This window comes from Gopherus flavomarginatus, chromosome 3 (genome assembly GCF_025201925.1).
Source record: "Gopherus flavomarginatus isolate rGopFla2 chromosome 3, rGopFla2.mat.asm, whole genome shotgun sequence".
NCBI lineage: Eukaryota > Metazoa > Chordata > Testudines > Testudinidae > Gopherus > Gopherus flavomarginatus.
The window spans coordinates 227,626,241-227,645,755 of record NC_066619.1 but is presented as its reverse complement, the minus strand read 5'-3'; the positions used below and the strand labels follow the sequence as shown (position 1 = coordinate 227,645,755).

Genomic DNA, 19,515 nt, shown 5'->3' with positions numbered 1-19,515 from the left:
GGGGGGGAGTGGCACTATATGTGAAAGAAAATGTAGATTCAAATGAAGTAAAAATCTTAAGCAAATCCACATGTTCCATAGAATCTCTGTGGATAGAAATTTCATGCTCTAATAAAAATATAACATTAGTGATCTATTATCGACCACCTGACCAGGACAGTAATAGTGATGATGAAATGCTAAGAGAAATTAGAGAGGCTATCAAAATTAAGAACCCAATAATAGTGGGGGATTTCAATTATCCCCATAATGACTGGGAACATTTCACTTCAGGACAAAATGCAGAGATGAAATTTCTCGATACTTTAAATGACCGCTTCATGGAGCAGCTGGTATGGGAACCCACAAGGGGAGAGGCAACTCTAGATTTAATCCTGAGTACAGCGCAGGAGCTGGTCCAAGAGGTAACTATAGCAGGACTGCTTGGAAATAGTGACCATAATACAATAGCATTCTACATCCCTGTGGTGGGAAGAACATCTCAACAGCCCAACACTGTGGCATTTAATTTCAAAAGGGGGAACTATGCAAAAATCAGGGGGTTAGTTAAACAGAAGTTAAAAGGTACTGTGACTAAGGTGAAATCCCTGCAAGCTGCATGGGCACTTTTTAAAGACACCATAATAGAGGCCCAACTTCAATGTGTACCCCAAATTTAGAAACACAGTAAAAGAACTAAAAAAGAGCCACTGTGGCTTAACAACCATGTAAAAGAATCAGTGAGAGATAAAAAGACTTCCTTTAAAAAGTGGAAGTCAAATCCTAGTGAGGCAAATAGAAAGGAGCATAAACACTGCCAAATTAAGTGCAAGAGTATAATAAGAAAAGCCAAAGTGGAGTTTGAAGAACGGCTAGCCAAAAACTCCAAAGGTAATAATAAAATGTTTTTTAAGGACATCAGAAGCAGGAAGCCTGCTAAACAACCAGTGGGGCCCCTTGATGATCAAGATACAAAAAGAGTGCTTAAAGATGATAAAGATATTGCGGAGAAACTAAATGGATTCTTTGCTTCAGTCTTCACGACTGAGGATGTTAGGGAGATTCTCATATCTGAGCTGGCTTTTGAAGGTGACGAATCTGAGGAACTGTCACAGATTAAAGTGTCACTAGAGGAGATTTTGGAATTAATTGATAAACTCAACATTAACAAGTCACCAGGACCAGATGCCATTCACCCAAGAGTTCTGAAAGAACTCAAATGTGAAGTTGCGGAACTATTAACTAAGATTTGTTACCTGTCCTTTAAATTGGCTTTGGTACCCAATGACTGGAAGTTAGCTAAGGTAACGCCAATATTTAAAAAGGGCTCTAGAGGTGATCCCGGCAATTACAGACTGGTAAGTCTAACGTCAGTACCGGGCAAATTAGTAGAAAAAATAGTTAAGAATAAAATTGTCAGATACACAGAAAAACATAAACTGTTGAGCAATAGTCAACACGGTTTCTGTAAAGGGAAATCGTGTCTTACTAATCTATTAGAGTTCTTTGAAGGGGTCAACAAACATGTGGACAACGGGGATCCAGTAGACATAGTGTACTTAGATTTCCAGAAAGCCTTTGACAAGGTCCCTCACCAAAGGCTGTTACGTTAATTAAGCTGTCGTGGGATAAAAGGGAAGTTCCTTTCATGGATTGAGAACTGGTTAAAAGACAGGGAACAAAGGGTAGGAATTAATGGTAAATTCTCAGAATGGAGAGGAGTAACTAGTGGTGTTCCCCAAGAGTCAGTCCTAGGACCAATCCTATTCAATTTATTCATAAATGATCTGGAGAAAGGGGTAAACAGTGAGGTGGCAAAGTTTGCAGATGATACTAAACTGCTCAAGATAGTTAAGACCAAAGCAGACTGTGAAGAACTTCAAAAAGATCTCACAAAACTAAGTGATTGGGCAACAAAATGGCAAATGAAATTTAATGTGGATAAATGTAAAGTAATGCACATTGGAAAAAATAACCTCAACTATACATACAATATGCTGAGGGCTAATTTAGCCACAACTAATCACGAAAGAGATCTTGGAGCCATCGTGGATAGTTCTCTGAAGATGTCAACGCAGTGTGCAGAGGTGGTCAAAAAAGCAAACAGGATGTTAGGAATCATTAAAAAGGGGATGAGAATAAGACTGAGAATATATTATTGCCCTTATATAAATCCATGGTATGCCCACATCTCGAATACTGTGTACAGATGTGGTCTTCTCACCTCAAAAAAGATATACTGGCACTCGAAAAGGTTCAGAAAAGGGCAACTAAAATGATTAGGGGTTTGGAAACGGTTCCATATGAGGAAAGATTAAAGAGGCTAGGACTCTTCAGCTTGGAAAAGAGGAGACTAAGGGGGGATATGATAGAGGTAATAAAATCATGAGTGATGTGGAGAAAGTGGATAAGAAAAAAGTTATTTACTTATACCCATAATACAAGAACTAGGGGTCACCAAATGAAATTAATAGGCAGCAAGTTTAAAACAAATAAAAGGAAGTTCTTCTTCACGCAGCGCACAGTCAGCTTGTGGAACTCTTTACCTGAGGAGGTTGTGAAGGCTAGGACTATAACAGCGTTTAAAGAGAACTGGATAAATTCATGGTGGTTAAGTCCATAAATGGCTATTAGCCAGGATGGGTAAGGAATGGTGTCCCTAGCCTCTGTTCGTCAGAGGATGGAGATGGATGGCACGAGAGAGATCACTTGATCATTTCCTGTTAGGTTCACTCCCTCTGGGGCATCTGGCATTGGCCACTGTCGGTAGACAGATACTGGGCTAGACGGACCTTTGGTCTGACCTGGTATGGCTGTTCTTATGTTCTTATGTTCTTATTAAATAAGATTGGTCCCAAAACCGATTCCTGAGGAACTCCACCAGTAACCTCCCTCCAGCCTAACATTTCACCCTTCAGTATGACCCGTTGTAGTCTCCCCTTTAACCAGTTCCTTATCCACCTTTCAATTTTCATATTGATTCCCACCTTTTCCAATTTAACTAATAATTCCCCATGTGGAACTGTATCAAATGCCTTACTGAAATCGAAGTAAGTTAGATCCACTGCATTTCCTTTGTCTAAAAAAATCTGTTATCTTCTCAAAGAAGGAGATCAGGTTGGTTTGGCATGATCTACCTTTTATAAAACCATGTTGTATTTTGTCCCAATTACCATTGATCTCAATGTCCTTAACTACTGTTTCCTTCAAAATTTTTCTAAGACCTTTCATACTACAGATGTCAAACTAACAGGTCTGTAGTTACTCGGATCACTTTTTTCCCCCTTTATTAAAAATAAGAACTATGTTAGCAATTCTCCAGTCGTACGGTACAACCCCTGAGTTTACAGATTCATTAAAAATTCTTGCTAATGAGTTTGAAATTTCATATGCCAATTCCTTTAATATTCTTGGATGAAGATTATCTGGGCCCCCTGATTTAGTCCCATTAAGCTGTTTGAGTTTGGCTTCTACCTCGCATGTGGTAATATCTACCTCCATATCCTCATTCCCATTTGTCATCCTATCATTATCCCTAAGCTCCTCATTCAAGACTGAGGCAAAGTATTTGTTTAGATACTGGGCCATGCCTAGATTATCCTTAACTGCCACTCCATCCTCAGTGTTTAGCGGTTCCACTTCTTCTTTCTTTGTTTTCTTCTTATTTATATGGCTATAGAACCTTTCACTATTGGTTTTAATTCCCTTTGCAAGGTCCAACTCTACATGGCTTTTGGCCTTTCTCACTTTATCCCTACATGTTCTGATCTCAATAAGGCAGCTTTCCTTGCTAATCCCTCTCACTCCTTGTAGGCTTTCTGCTTTTTCTTAATCAGCAATCACTGTAGAAATTGATTATGATTAGCCTGCCCCGCCTTTATTTAAAGTTATTGAGTATATTACAGAGTGGCCAAACATCCACCATCACTTTTTCAGACCTCTCCTTAAAACACACTTCTTCCATGGAGTCTTTAAACAATAATTCATTTATATATTTTATAAATAGGGTGACCAGATGTCCTGATTTTATAGGGACAGTCCCTATTTTGGGGTTTTTTCTTATATAGGCTCCTATTATCCCCCACCCCCTGCCCCGATTTTTCACACTTGCTCTCTAGTCACCCTATTTTATAAATGAGGAATTTACACTACTTAGAGACCAGCCCTTATATCGTGGGAATGGATGATCCACTCCCACAATAAAATCTGCAGGAAGGGACTGTGATGGAGAATGTTACTGTAAGGATCCCTTCATAGAGATTGCCTCCCCCACATCTTCCTGTCAGGAACAGGGTTTAAGTCCCCAGAGAACAGGTAGTGGGATCTTCCCCAAACGTTGTAGATCCCCAAGGTCTCAGGAAATATAATCCAGGCACTGGTACTTTTTCAGCTTTGCTGTCTAAATGCCATTATGTCTGTCTTTCATTTCATCTTAGAGTACAAGGTTCTTAGGATAGGGACTCGGACTTCCTTTATGCGTGGATTGTACAACTCCACACCCACTGCCAGTGCTCACAAAAACAAAAAATTATGATCATTCACAAGTTGCTGATGAACATGAAGAATAAATGCTAAGTACAAAGAACCTGATTCACTAACATCCCACTACTCATTTAATCAGTTACATCAGGGCAAGGCTGGTGTGAAATTTTAACATTCTGGCAGTGGTGTGGTAGTACAAAAAACAAACAAACAAACAAACCTCACCTACATTCCATATTCCCCAATGAGAAGTGGATAAACTTTGTTTACCCTTGAGTATACTACTGCATTCTGATCTGGTAGTTTTGGTGTACTGAAGACTGTGTTGGAATCACAAGCTATCAGTCTGAGTGGTGGTAGGGGATGGAGGCGAGATCCTAGTCCTGCTTGCTGGCTAGGGAGATTTGGAGCAAAGTGTACCATCAATGTCATTCTGGACCAAGCCAGCTTAAAGCAAGGTCAGGTGAACTGTGCCTTGCTGCCTTAGGAAGCAGTCTGTTTTCAGGTTCTTGAGTATTATCATTCTGAATTCTAAGAAATGAAGTGTGATGCTGCAACCTCCCTGCGAGAGAATCTATGTTTTTATTTAATTATCTGTGCATATGCTGTGAACATAATAGTGTTTTGCACTCAATTCACACTGTTGCAAAAGCTTGGAAAATATAAATTTCTTTCTATACTAATTTTGTCCAATTCAATTTGACAAAATAGGTTCCCTCCAGAACATCTAAATGCAGCACAAACCAGCATGTTTCTCTATAGATTTGCTTTCTTGTTGGTGAATCAGCATGATCATTAATGTCTGTACAGCTCTGAGAATAGGATTGTTAATTAAGACACACAGCACTCATAAGATTCCACAAACTGTCATGTTAATACATGATTTTACTATAGTGTTAGTTAAAAAGCAGAGGGGCTTTTACTACAACCAATAAACACTCATGATCCATTTTATATAGATATGGCCCATTGTTTCTGGTAAGACTCAATATTATTACAGGAGGCTAGACCTCATTGCTTTTTCACTCTGGAGGATGCAATTCACTTTGTTGACCAATTTATAATAGGAGATTGAAAAAAGAGAAGAGTTGATCTTTTTAGGAAAGAGATAAAGAATCACTTCAAAGGGGTTTGTTATGATTTTTTTATATAAAATGTTGTTTTCTTTTAATATTCAAGGTTCCCTTAGATGAGTACTTGTTGCTTCAGGCATGTTGTCTCTGCAGCGCAATCCTGATTACATGCCTTCATTTCAAATATTTGTGTTGTGTCTCAGATGTTTGCTTTTAATTTAATTCATACTCTATTGTAATCCAGTATATGATGATGATTAGCAGCCTGGAAAACATATGGCAGGATAAGCTAGTTTTTTTTGGAACCTGTTGAAGAGCAGAGGGTTTACTGTGTTTGCCAGTGTGATGCATCTTTGAAAACTCCATAAAGCTTTTTGGACCAGATTCAGCTATGGAGTAAGTTCCATACCAGCTGGCTGCCTGCACATAAGCCATACTGAGCAGGCAGCAGGACCTTTGGACACAAGAGGTTGTGAGATGAGCTAGTTGACCAAATCCTAAAACTCACCAGAAGACACATAAAAGCCCTCCAGCGGCCTATTAACCCCTCAGAGCCCTAACTTATTTGAATAGTGCCTTGAAAATCTTTTCAGATATCAGTATTAATGGGCACAGTGATAGACAGTACACTAATGTACTCCTGAAAAGCTGATGAGTGTCACTTATGAGATGGTCCTTGTTGGTCAAGTGATTCTTACTGCAAAATTCTTACAGATGACTTATGAGCGAAGGTACTTTTTTCAGCTTCAGGGAATGAGCACTTTTGCCTCACAGCATACTAATAGTTTTGATGCAAGTGTAAAACACTCATGCTCCCTCTACTGGCTCTTCATTAGCAAAGCCCAAAATAATATGAGCCAAATTTTCAAAGTGCCCTCAACACAGATGCCACATTTGCTCTGACAATATTACACACATAACTGCTTGTGGATCTTGCACACACATACAGAACTTGTAGTACTGTCAAGCAGTTAGAGGTCTGGCTGCTTAGTTTTCATGCACAGAAACATTTGCACTCAAAAATGTGAGTTTTTGCAGAACTGTGGGTGACAAAGTTAGAGGGTTTGGAAAATTTAGGCAGGTAGGATCTTAATTATTTTTAATAATTATACAATATTTTTTGTTTCTATAATGAATTTCAAATGAAGAACTGAGAGCTTAAAAAAATTAATGAATTAAGCCTCTAAACACTCCTGGGATGTAGGGAAATATTATCATAATTTTACACATGACCTTTTAGCCAAAGCTGAGGATCAGAACTCCATCCTCATTCTCTTTGACCAGTTAGACACATTCGACACAGTCAACCATAGTCTTCTTCCTGAAATCTTGCCCTCCCTTGGCTTCCATGACTCTGCTCTCTCCAGGTTGTCCTCTTACCTCTCTAATTGCTCCTTCAGAGGGTCTTTTGGAGGATATCCTCAGCTTTCTCTGAGGGTTCCACAGGGTTCTGTCCTTTGTCCTCTTCTATTCTCCCTCTACACCATATCTTTACTTTGGGTAATCTCATCCACAAACACAAATTTAACTACTATCTCTACAACTTAGGGCTTGTCTACATTGGCACTTTACAGCATTACAACTTTCTCGCTCAGGGGTGTGAAAAAACACCCCCTGAGCGCAGCAAGTTTCAGCACTGTAAACGCCAGTGTAGACAGTGCACCAGCAGTGGGAGTATGGCTCCCAGCGCTGGAAGCTACGTCCCTCATGAAGGTGTTTTTTTTAGAGTGCTGGGAGAGCCATGGCAGTGCTTTACCATTGCCAGTGTAGACTAGCCCTTAGAGATGTACCTCTTTGCTCCAGACCTGTCTCTTTCTGTCCAAACTAAAATCTCAGCCTGTCTCAGTGTCAGGGCTGGGCCTGGGGCAGCCTGCATGTATAGGTCAGTTACCAAGTTGCAGTCAGGAGATGAGTAGCAGAGTCGGGTCAAGCCAGGTCAAGATGCTAGGAAGTTAGGGTCAGGCACTGAGTTGCAGACAGAAGGCAAGTAGCGGAGTCAGGGTCAGGTCAGGTCAGGCAGGGTCAGGATGCCTGGAAGTCAGGGTTACATGCTGAGTTGCATAGAGGAGGCAAGTAGCAGAGTCTGTGGTTCACAGCAAGGCAAGGTCTGGAGCAGAAGCAAGCAAATAGTTTGCATCATTGCTCAGACAACTTGCTATGGCGACTTCTTGGTTTATATACCAGCGTGAGCCAATCAGTGGGCTGTGAGGGGCTACCACTCAGGCCCTTCTGGGTGTACATCCTACAGCATGCAGCTTCACAGACTTCCTTAGCAGAAACCCAGCCTGAGCTTCCGATGGTGATGTGGAAGTGCTGGCAGCCTGGAACATCCATGGGCCCAGGATCTGGTCCAAGAAGTTCTTATGCTTGGTGACATCTCCTCATATCTGTCAGCACAAGCTCAACATGGCTAGAACAGCGTTCTTAATCTTCTCCTTTCCCTTCCCAGAAAATCCTTCTTACTATCTCTTTTCTTGATCACTGAGGACATCACCACCTGTCCACTCAAATCCATAACCAGGGCATCATATTGGACTTTGACATCTGACTGCTCATGTCCATTTATGTCTGAATCATGCAGATTCTTTCTGTAAAACACCTAAGCTATGGCCTTTCCTATCAAGTCAAACAGCTAAAATTCTCATCCAAGCCATCTTAGTTTCATGTCTCAGTTACTGCAACATCCTTTTCTCTGGCCTTGAGAAATGCAGTCTTGTCCCAGTCATATCCATTCAGAATGCTGCTACAAAGATCATGTTCCTAGAACATGGTCAAAACAATGGACTATCTCTTTGTATTCCTTAATTGGCTCCCCCTTCTCTATTGTATAAAATAAGCTACTTTTCTTCACTTTCAAGACCTTCATGGCCTATCCCCCCCGCCCCCCCCGCACACACACACACTTTTCTCATTCAGTGTCAAAAGGTTGACTCTTGTCTCTGATCAGCCCATATCAGCCTCCATTCCCCCTTGTTAAATTTTCAAACAAACACATTTGTGCTTTTTCTCATGCTGCCCCTCACACTTGGAAGAAGCTACCTATAAACATCTATAAACCCACATAATTGTTTTCCTTCAAATCCCTATTTAAAATTTTTCTTTGCTGTGATGCCTACACAATAATTGACAATGGTAGGCTGCTAGTATGCTGAGACCACAACCTCTGAGGATGACCAATATTCTCTTCGTTTCCCTGTACTCCCCATTTGTCTGTCTGTATCTCTACTGTCTCTTGTCTTATACTTAGATTGGGGCAGGGATTGTCTTTTTGTTCTGTGTTTGTACAGCACCTTGCACAAAGAAGCCCCAGTCTTAGACCAGGTCTCTGAGGTCCTATGACAATACAAGCAATAAATAATAATACAAATGGATAAACCGAGGCATAGAAAGTTAAATAATATGGCCATGGTCACACAGCGAGTCACTGGCAGAGTCCAGAACCCTTGACTCTTAGTCCTTAATTTAATCACTTAACCAAAATTCCTAGAAAATTAGCAATAATCAGAAGTTAATGTTTATTTATATAATCTTGATCATACAGAAGAGTCTGTTAGGGGAGGAAGATTAATTCAAATCTTGAGAACATAGCCAAATGGAGGTCCATCACTTATTTTGAATCTAAATTACTTAATGTCATTTTAAGATATTTTAAGTCTCTAAATACTGTTATTTTAAACTTTGCATTTTAAACTGAAGTTTTCTTTTTATTTACTTTAAATGTTTGCAAGTGAATTTAGAGCTCATAAAAGAGAAAGACCAACACACAGCCTGAATAATCTCCACTGCTTTGCACCTTGTGTAACAAGGTACAATAGAAACTGGAATTCACAATGTAAAAATACCCTTGATACAAGAGACCAAACATCCCTATGTTGGTGGATACTAGGTGCCTATCAGCAGTGTTGGACAGCTGGTACCATAATAAGAAACTGACTGACCAGAAACAGAGAATAAAATAACATTTGTTTAGCTATGAATGAACAGTACTAACTTTGGGTTTTTGGTGTCTCTTTCGCTGAACTCTCAACAGGACCTTTAAGGCTTTGTTGATGAGCAGCAATAATAAGGGTCTCATATCTGAAATATTAGACCTATTCCTCATGGGGACAATCACAAACCAGTTCTATAACTTTAATGTAGATTAGCCTGGCTCTCAGATGTGTGGATTAGGGGCCTGTTACTCCAGTTTTACCCAGAATAACTCCACTGAAATCACTGGAGTTACACCAGTGTAAACGTAGAGTAATGAAATGGTGACTCTGGCTTCAAGCATATAGTACAAGAATCTTTGGCAAAAATAGATTGCTTTTCCTTTATCTTTCTTTAGTCTAGACATGAATCAAAGTAAAAATATTATGATATTATAACAATTAGAGAAATGGTATTTGGTTGTGGCTCTATCTCTAGTGGATAGTAGTACCACTGATTTAAACCAGATTGAATATAGCTTCTTTTGTCTGCCTTACTGACTACAATTGTTTATACTATATATTTAGAAGCAATTATTCAAGGGCTGCTGACAGCTCTATTCTTGGACACATTGTCCAATATTTAACCCAGTTGTTGCTATTAATATGCCACATGTATCCTACTTCTTCATTTTGTAACTCTTGAGGAACTAACATCCTTCCAGTAAAATACTACTTTAAATTAGGCTAAGGACTGAAAGGATCTTTCACTGAATTGTTCATTTGTATTCTCCTCTTTCTGAGGACTTTAATGAGATGAAATGGTATGCATCCTTGAAGTGGTGAAAACCCTGGGATAAATTTTTAGAGTACTCCCAGTTTATTCACTTCAGAGTCAGCCAGAGTCCAGAAACTTCCCACTGAAAACTAAAAGAAGGAAAATGGACTTCATGCTAATGTAATGATTTTTTTCCCACTGCAGTCAGTGAACTTGCACAGAAATGAAACAAACCTAGACTTTCCCCCTTCATTTGATTTAATTTACATTTGTTTCCACCCTTCTAACTTTCAACCAGAACTAGAAATGGAAGTGCCAGAATTTAGAAATTTGAGAGACTGTTCTTATGGTAGTTCTAGCCCAACCACAACAGGAATTACTGCCACAGAAGCCCCCTCCCGCAAAGCTCAATCTTGAGATTTTCAGATCCAAGAAGTCGGATTGATTTGGATGTTTGTTTTATTGCCAAAACTTTTGGGTGCTCCTCCAAACCATCCTTCTGAACTTTTTGAAGTTAACCCATCACTAGAGGAAAATCTAGACATAAGAATAATGTAACTTATTCTTGACCTCTTCTACACTGTTAAAAATAAACAAGGGCATTATAAATACAATTGCAGTTCGTAAAACTTACCGAGTTACCAGTGGCCATTATTAAACAATTTGCAAGGATGAAATTAAACAGTGTCAAAATCTTCATTCTCAGGAAACTGCAAAAGAAAGTAACAATGAAATCTGCATTAAATTAAATCTGTTTTATTTAGTCCTTTAAAATCATCCAGGTGCTATTTTCACTATATTTAAAATGGGGGGAGGGAGGAATTGTTTTGGTTGGGGCAGGGAAACCGAGACTTTCTTTATACATCATGAAGCAAAAAAAAAAAAAAAAAATGCAGCATAAAATCATTTCTCTCCCTTGCACGCTACTTTTAATAGCTCATTAATATTCATTTGAATGAGTACTGAAAATATATTTTCATGTAAAGATATGCAGAGGCTAGGAAATCACAAAATTGCAAGAGTGCAAAACAAAAAACAAAATACCTCCCTCCCATTGACTATTGTTGTAAACTATTATTATATCATCCAAAAAAATTACATTGAAAAAGCTCTTATGACCATAGTATCTCAGTGCCTCAACATTAATAAAATCAGCTTCACAACTTCCTATTTGGGTGGGCAGTGTTATTATCCTCACTTTAGAGATGGGGAGCTATGGGCTTGTCCACATGAGAAAACTGCATTGATTTAACTTGAATTGGGTTTTTTAACTGATTTAGTTAAACTGGTTCAAACTGCTGTATAGACACTCATTTCAGTTTAAGAGTAGCTTATTTCAGTTTAATTTAAACCAATTCCTAATTGACTTTAAGTAAACCAAAATAAGCCCGGTTTAAACTGAAATAAGAGTGTCCATGGAGCCTTTTGCACTAATTAAATTAGTTTAAAAAACAATTTAAATTAAACCAATGCAAATTTGTGGTTAGACAAGGCCTAATACACAGAGGGATTAAGGTTCAATTTTAGCAAAGCACTTTAGCATGTGCGTGATAGGGAATAGCTTTTATGGAAATTTCTACTTGGTTTATTTACGCATGCATGTGCAATGCCAGTGGAACAATGGCAGATTGTTCTTTATGTTGTGTAACAAAAAACAGTGTGCATCTGTGAAGTATGTTTTTTTAAACTCTTATAACTCAGCCAAATCAGATCTAATGGTCATGAGACCTATGAAAAGCACATATCCTGGAGGCTATGGCCCTGCCAAATGTCAAGTTTCTATCACCTTCATTTTGCAGGTCTTTTGATTTTGTAGAAAAAATTCATTTTTCCAACCGTGTAATTTATTATGCTTGAAAATGGCTCATCTGTTTTTGTTGAAATGTTCAGAACAGAAATCATTCTGTGATTCTGAGACAGAGAGCAAATTATCAAATTTCAGCCCAAAATTTAAAACTTCGAGGAAACTGAAAATGACCATGTAGAATAAAAAGCCTGGGCAATGTTAATATAAATGTTGCTATATTCCATGGCCTGAAATTTTTAAAGTTACCTAGGGGATTTGGATACCAAACTCCCATTAGTTTTAATGGCAATTGAGCATCCATTTTTCTTAGGGAAGATTTGGGGGGAAAAAAAATCACATTTTATATTAAGGTTACATTTAGAAAAAAAATATGAAGGGTTAATACATGATTAATAGATGTTTTAATAATGGTTAATCAATTGTTAGAGTCTAATAAGCCAAGCCAAATAACCATGGCTTATAACTCTCTATAAAACCTACCATGAATGTGCTGCTGACAGTCTCTAATGTTACTCATACCTGTAGTAAGCTTCTAATATCTATTGATCACCGTCTAGCCCTTTAGTAACTTTTTATAAATGTGACTTATAAAGTATAATCTGAAAATCTCAGCCTTGACTATTTGTCATAAATTTTCTGAATCATAACCCTAAATTGTTTTCCATGCTGACTAGATATTATTATAGACATTATATTATCTGAATATTTAATTTAAACTCAGAGGACCAAATTCTGCTCTTCTTTACACCAGTGCAACCCTATTTCTGTTTTAATGAAAGCAGAATTTACAAAATCCGCCTGTCATTGAACTCTGACATTAATCTGGATTTCAAATACTTTGAACCATGACAAACCTGAGGCACTTTCATATATTTGTGTAGTCATTCTCTTGTTGCAGCTACTCTAGTGTAGAAAGCAGCTGTTGCCACCTGTTGCAATGATTTTCTTTCAGTCATGGGAGATAAGTGACTTAAGAGTACATCAGCTAGCTGAGCAACCTGCATGTGATCTTTGGTTTTCTAGCTTTGACTATCTTGGTCATACTACTTATTCTACATACAGTTGTGATTAAGCTATATTGTCTAGGACTTGAGGATTGTATTTCTTTCATTTAATAATTCATGTTCATCTGGCATGCACAACTACAGGCATTTATTTTTGTAAACTGTACACTAATCTCCACAGTCCAACTGATTCACAGAGAGTTCACAAATCTGAAGAGCTCGAATGGAGTGTCAATCCTTCAAAGACTGAACATCATTCTAACTAGAGTAACTTCATTTTTTAAAGGGAGTAGCAAACACACCTTAAATAGTGTTGATGCAAAAGCAGACTTTACTCATCAGAGTTCTTTCAGTCAGCCTACACCTCTTACAGTATGTTTGATCTATTGCATGTAAGCTATAGATCAAGTGTAGGAGTTTAGAATTTGTGCAGTTGAGATTGTATATTCTATTCAAATGAAGTAACCTTTCTATTTAAAAGGTCGCTCATTTTAAATGAAGTCTTTCTTATGGAGAGGTGCACAAGGATTGGAGTTAGAAGCTCACTGGAACACAACGTTGGCTATATCAGCTCTGGCACAGACAAGAGAGGGGTCACTGATATGATATCTGGCCTCTTTGGCTTAGCTTCCCTATTTTGTTTATTTCTTCATATTTCAAATACATAAGGTAAATGGGACCACTTGTGAGTCCAGGTTGCAGAATTGGGCACTTAATGTATAATATTAGAGGGGTAGCCGTGTTAGTCAGGATCTGTAAAAGCAGCAAAGAGTTCTGTGGCGCCTTATAGACTAACAGACGTTTTGGAGCATGAGCTTTCGTGGGTGAATACCCACTTCATCGGATGCAAGTAGTGGAAATTTCCACTACTTGCATCTGACGAAGTGGGTATTAGTGGAAATTTCCACTACTTGCATCCGACGAAGTGGGTATTCACCCACGAAAGCTCATGCTCCAAAACGTCTGTTAGTCTATAAGGTGCCACAGGACTCTTTGCTGCTTTTAATGTATCATGCAACTCCTCCCTTTGCACCTAATTAGACCTCCCTTCTAATATAACTTGTAGCAGGACCCTGTACCCCCACAGATTTTTATTAACAAAAAGTCATGGTTCCGGATTAGCTGTACCTCTGTCTCTCGGGTTGGAATCCTGTGATTCACCCCACTTTTAGACTGGGTCTCCAGGTTACAGTACCTTGGTTTATCAACTTTGTTTCCTTAGCTAGCTCAACAAAGTTTGGCACCTGCCCGAAACTTCCTTTCAGGAGTGGTGATCTGTATGAAAATGCAAGTGACAGAGACCTTCTTCAGAACAAAGTATAATTTATTTATCCACAGAAACATAACAATCAGAGAGAAAATGGACTGCAAGATAGACTGGAGAGTCTATGGAATGGGTTGACAACCTCTGGCACGCGGCTCGCCAGGGTAAGTACCCTGGAGGGCCAGGCCAGTTTGTTTACCTGCCGTGTTGGCAGGTTAGGCCAATCACAGCTCCCACTGGCTGTGGTTAGCTGCTCCAGGCCAATGGGGGAAGCGGGAAGCTGCGGCCAGCACATCCCTCAGCGTGCACCACTTCCCGCAGCCCCCATTGGCCTGGGATGGTGAGCTGCAGCCAGTGAGAGCTGTGATCGGCTGAACCTGCCGATGCGGCAGGTAAACAAACTGGCCTGGCCCGCCAAGGTGCTTACCCTGGCGAGCCGCGTGCCAGAGATTGCCGACCCCCAGTCTACAAGGACTATCTGTGACTCTGTGGTAAGACTGTTACAGTGATCCAGGAGTTCACATTAGTGAAATTTAATTACAGAAAATACCACCAGTTTGGGGTTTCTGCCCTGTTTTGACAGCCTGCCGTGAGGTAGGCACTCACAATCATGAGCTACTCCAGACAGACATCATGACAGACTACATCCTCATGCTAATCTCATTGCCTATTTAAACAGTTAAGTTAATTTTACATAGTTACTTAAAACTTAATCAGAAATGTCCTTATAGGATAAAACAATTCATTAAGAGTCTCTCCCTAACACTAGGGTAAATAATTACAAATAAAAAAAATTCACATATTAAATCAGCAAAGAAGCCTATTCATTCCAATAAGCTTCTACATTATTAAATAAATAGTCACAGCACAGCTGAAATCAGTCACATGATTTTAGTGAACATTTTTCTGTTACTGACTTTAGTGACTCCAAAGAGATAATATGTGCTGAATAATTATAAAGACGACTTTCCCTCCAACATCAACACTTGCCCATAAAGGAAACAGAAATTGTACACATAGGGACTCTTCTCCTGAAAAACCTTCAAGGTGACAGCGAATCTGTAAGATCTGTTATTCATCAGTTTTCCACACACCATGAAGGGCCATAGGTGAAGATAAAAAATTAAAGAAAATTCTTCTCATCTGAAGACACAAACTACTACCACTTGACCCAAAGGAGAATCATCTTTAGGTAAAGCAGTATTAAGTCTTATGAGATGTTCTGACATTCTATCCATAAGAGCAAAAATGGTACCCATATACTAGCTAAGACATTATGCGGGGGAGGGGATGTGCATGGCTTTCTGAGAGATTTTAAATCATTTCACTGAAGAAAAAAAAAGCCAGGTAGGTGTCTTTAAAGTTTCTTCTTCCATGCCATCCTTATGCATGCAATTTCCTCCCACTATTTATGCTCAGACTTCCCATCTGTTCAAATTCCTCCTAAAATCACTTATCCTTCTATGTCCTTCAGTGGTAATATACCAAACAGACATTAATACCATAAAAAAACTCTACACTGTTAAGTATTGGACTTTCGATTTGTGATTTTGTTTTGGTTTTTCCTGCCTGAATTCTGTAGATTGCCAGCTATGTGGGATTTGCACTGTGTCATCTGTGTTTGTACAGTTCCAAGAACATCAATATAATAATAGGCAAGAACCTTCCAGCGAAGTGAAACTCCTTCCAAAAATGTAAACTGGTCAGTATATGACCTTTAGGGAAATTTTTTTATCCTTGCATTCTTCAGAATTATTAAAAGCTAAACCATTCTCACGAACAAGTAAACATTACTTCACTGTTCAAGCTCTGCACTGTTTTATATTAGGTAATAATATCTCTGGAAATGCACCCACTTTTTCTGCAATGCAGTAAATGATTTTAGCCCATTTCAAGGCCTAAAAACAGTCTTGTCATAGTTTATCCATCAATGTATTAAAATATATTTAGGACTACAGATCTTAGTTTAGAGTTTATTGAATAACAACTAAATGTTTTAGCGAAACATCTAGACCCACCCTTAACACAATCACACCATTAGAGATAATTAAAACAATACATTATTGGTTCAAAAATATGTCCATTTTAACTCAGCACTGTAGAAAGCACCCCAAATCCCCGCTTATACCCTCAAGCCCACCTACCAGCTTTACCTTTACTCTCTAGAACAACTTACGATTGTTAAATCTTCCTAGCTGATGCAAAGAATTCCACAGCCTTTCCCAGAGCAAGATTGTTTTTGCTATTAAACTCTGTAGAGTTGAGACTTAGGTCTCTCATGAGTCAGTGAGCAGGAATGTTACTGAGGAGTTGCAAAAAGTGATCAAGGCTGTTAACTAAATTGCAACACAGGAAAGAGAAGACTATAATATAGTGCCTAATATATAAATTGAAAATTCATAAAAAAGGAAGGAAGAAGGAAGAAAGAATCCATTCCTTTCAATGGCCCTGATCCAGGAAAGCATTCCTCACCAGGACAGCACTTCAGTCCATGTTTAACATTAAGCACACGCTTAAGTGCTTTCCTGAACTAGGGCCTAAATTTGTTATGCTTCAGAAACACACAAGCATGTTTAACTTCCTGAATCAAGAGATTAGTAAGATTAATTTACAGCTGCTGATAGCAGAGCTGGGAGAGTAAGGAATGTCTGCAAAAACATACAAACAAAGCAATGTAGAGAGAGCCAAAGGGCCTACAGACAGAGAATTGTGGTTGGTACAAGGCAGGACATTCTAATTATGATGGACAAACACAGGGAACATTTATTATTGTTTTAGTGACATCTTATAGGCACATGAGCCTACTGACTTTGTTGGGACATAGTCATATTACTATGGGCTAATTTAGAGCTGGACAAACATACATTTTCCATGTATGCTTGTTCAGATAAAAAAACTGAATTTATTTTGACTGTTGGCACTTCACTTGTTTTCTAAGAACAGCCCATCAAATGAGTGTACTGGTAGGCATGCTTCTGGAAAGAGTAAAGTTTATAAGAAATATTAAGGAATATTGAGGGAAAGCAATTTTGGACTCAAATGTGAATATTTGCACTGGGAATCTAATTTTAAGAATAATACTTACCTATTCAGGGAAGAGAAATCATACCATGTAAGCCACAGGTTCAATTAAAACTAACCAACACAGCTCTAATTTTGAATTGCAAATGTTAAATACCTACAACAAAATGCCCAGGAATGACCTAGATAAAGAATCACTGCGAGAAGATATTCTGCAAATCATTTTAAATAGCAGATAAAGCTGAGGAAATCATGATCTACAAGAACCTACGCAGAAAGAAGACATCTGTTTTTAGAAGGACTCTTTTACCTAGCAGCCAAACGCATAAAAAGATCTGATGGCTGAAAGCTGAAGCTTGAAAACTTTAGACTGGAAATAATGCACATAATTTTTAATTCAGAGTAATTAACCATTAAAACACCTTACCAAGGGATCCGCCATCACTTGAAGTCTTTAAATTAAGACTGCACATCTTTCTAAAAGATATGCTGTGGTTCCACTGCAAGTCATTGGGCTCAGTGTAGAATTTACTGGGTGAACTTCAATCATCTGTGTTATGCAGGAGGTCAGATTAGATGACTATCACAGGGGTGCCATGAGGATAAATACATCCAGTATTGCGAGGTGCTTAGATACTATGGAAATGAGAGACTTATAAGTACCAGAGAATAAAAGAACATAATAATCCTTTCTTATCTTGAGATAGGGTTAGGGCCCAGATCCTCAAAGGTATTTAGGTGTCTAATTCCCTCAGATGGGAGTTAGGCCCCTAAATATCTTTGAGGATCTAGTCCTAGCCTCTCAACTAGTGTAAATTGGCTAAACTCCATTGACTTCAGTGGGGCTATGCCAGTTTACCCAGCTAATGATCTGGCCACCCAAGTCTACGAATAAGCTGCTCTTACAACCAGACATGAGGGAAAATTTGTCAAACACAGTGAATTACTCATTCATCTCTCAGCTCATTTCTTAAAAACAATTATAAAAATTATATCGCTGTTGTTCACTTCTATAATAAATCTCATCAAACTTTAAACTTCCCATGTGCATGGTGACATCAGTGACATACTGTGAATTGACAGTCAACTTCAAGCCTAATAGAACTTTAAAAAGCCACCTATTTTCTTATGTCAATGTTTAAAAGAAATTACTTCAGTCAAAGAAAGCGGAGGGTCTTTCTTCATCTTATGAGCCTTTTTAGCTGTGCTGCTGCTGCAGCAGTATTTTATCTGGCAGAATTTCAAGAGCTTGTAAAATCAGTACATCCAAGATAATGTGTTCATAAAATCAGCCATTTGTCACTCAAACTCAAAAGAGGCTGCAAGCAGACAAGAATTTGTTAGGTAAACTGAATTGTTAAGAGTTCTATTTTTTTTCCTGATAAGCTATAATGCAAGTGCTAAGCACCATTTATAAAAAGTGGAGCTTCATCTCTTCTTATGTGGCAGACTCTTAGCCTGGAAAGTTTCAAATCACCTTCAGCTGTCATGTAAAAACATGGAAGGGTCAAAGATTGTACAAGCATGAAATGGTAGCTCTGTGCATGCCAAAATTTACTTTCACTCCATCTGTTATGAATTAATTTGTTTACACGATTCATGGCTGGTTTTTTCTGATTTTTTTTTCTGGTTTGTGGAATGTCCAGAATAAAGAAAACATGTAATGGACTTGATTCTAAAGTCAGCTAAAACCACATTTTAAATTGTGTCCCAAGGACATACAGTATTATACACCCAGCAAGAGGATACTCGAATGGTCTTACACGCATATGCTGAGCCAGTAACAAACATGCCTTTATAAGAAGTGCCTAGAATGTTTGGTAGTTTAGCTGAAATAATATTTTTAAATTATTTTTTACTCTGGATGCTGAAATCTGATTAATCAAAGCAAAATGATCTTTGTCTTTCCTAAATACTTTTGTACACTTTTATTAATGTATTTTTTAGTATTTCACATCATTAATGATTTGTTGCTTCTATCACTTTTATGTAGTAATCATATCTTGAAAAAGATAATTTATTTACAACTGATACAGCACATCATTGAAATCAGAGACCTGCCAGCCTCAGCTTTGTAATTTTTTCCTATTAACTTAAAATCATTGTGAGTCCAATTTTAAAAAACAGCCTTTAAGTTTTGCATGTACGAACTAGATTAGAGAATGACTAAAACATTAACCTTGCATGTTTAAAACCCTG

General features: G+C 38.4%; 1 protein-coding gene across 3 annotated transcripts in view; it reads right to left on the bottom strand.

Moving 5' to 3' along the window:
* Positions 1-16,550, bottom strand: part of FGL1 (fibrinogen like 1) — a 42,368-nt gene extending 25,818 nt beyond the window's left edge. For 2 of the 3 annotated variants that reach the window (XM_050947955.1, XM_050947957.1), the window contains exons 1-2: positions 16,472-16,550; positions 10,855-10,930 (exon numbers count right to left, since the gene is read on the bottom strand). In XM_050947955.1, the coding sequence (XP_050803912.1) occupies positions 10,855-10,920 (66 nt within the window). In that variant the 5' untranslated portion in view covers positions 10,921-10,930; positions 16,472-16,550. Of the gene's footprint in view, positions 1-10,854; positions 10,931-14,159; positions 14,249-16,471 lie in introns of those variants that run through there. The other variant, XM_050947956.1, reaches the window with a different exon arrangement.
* Positions 16,551-19,515: the final 2,965 nt, after the last annotated feature.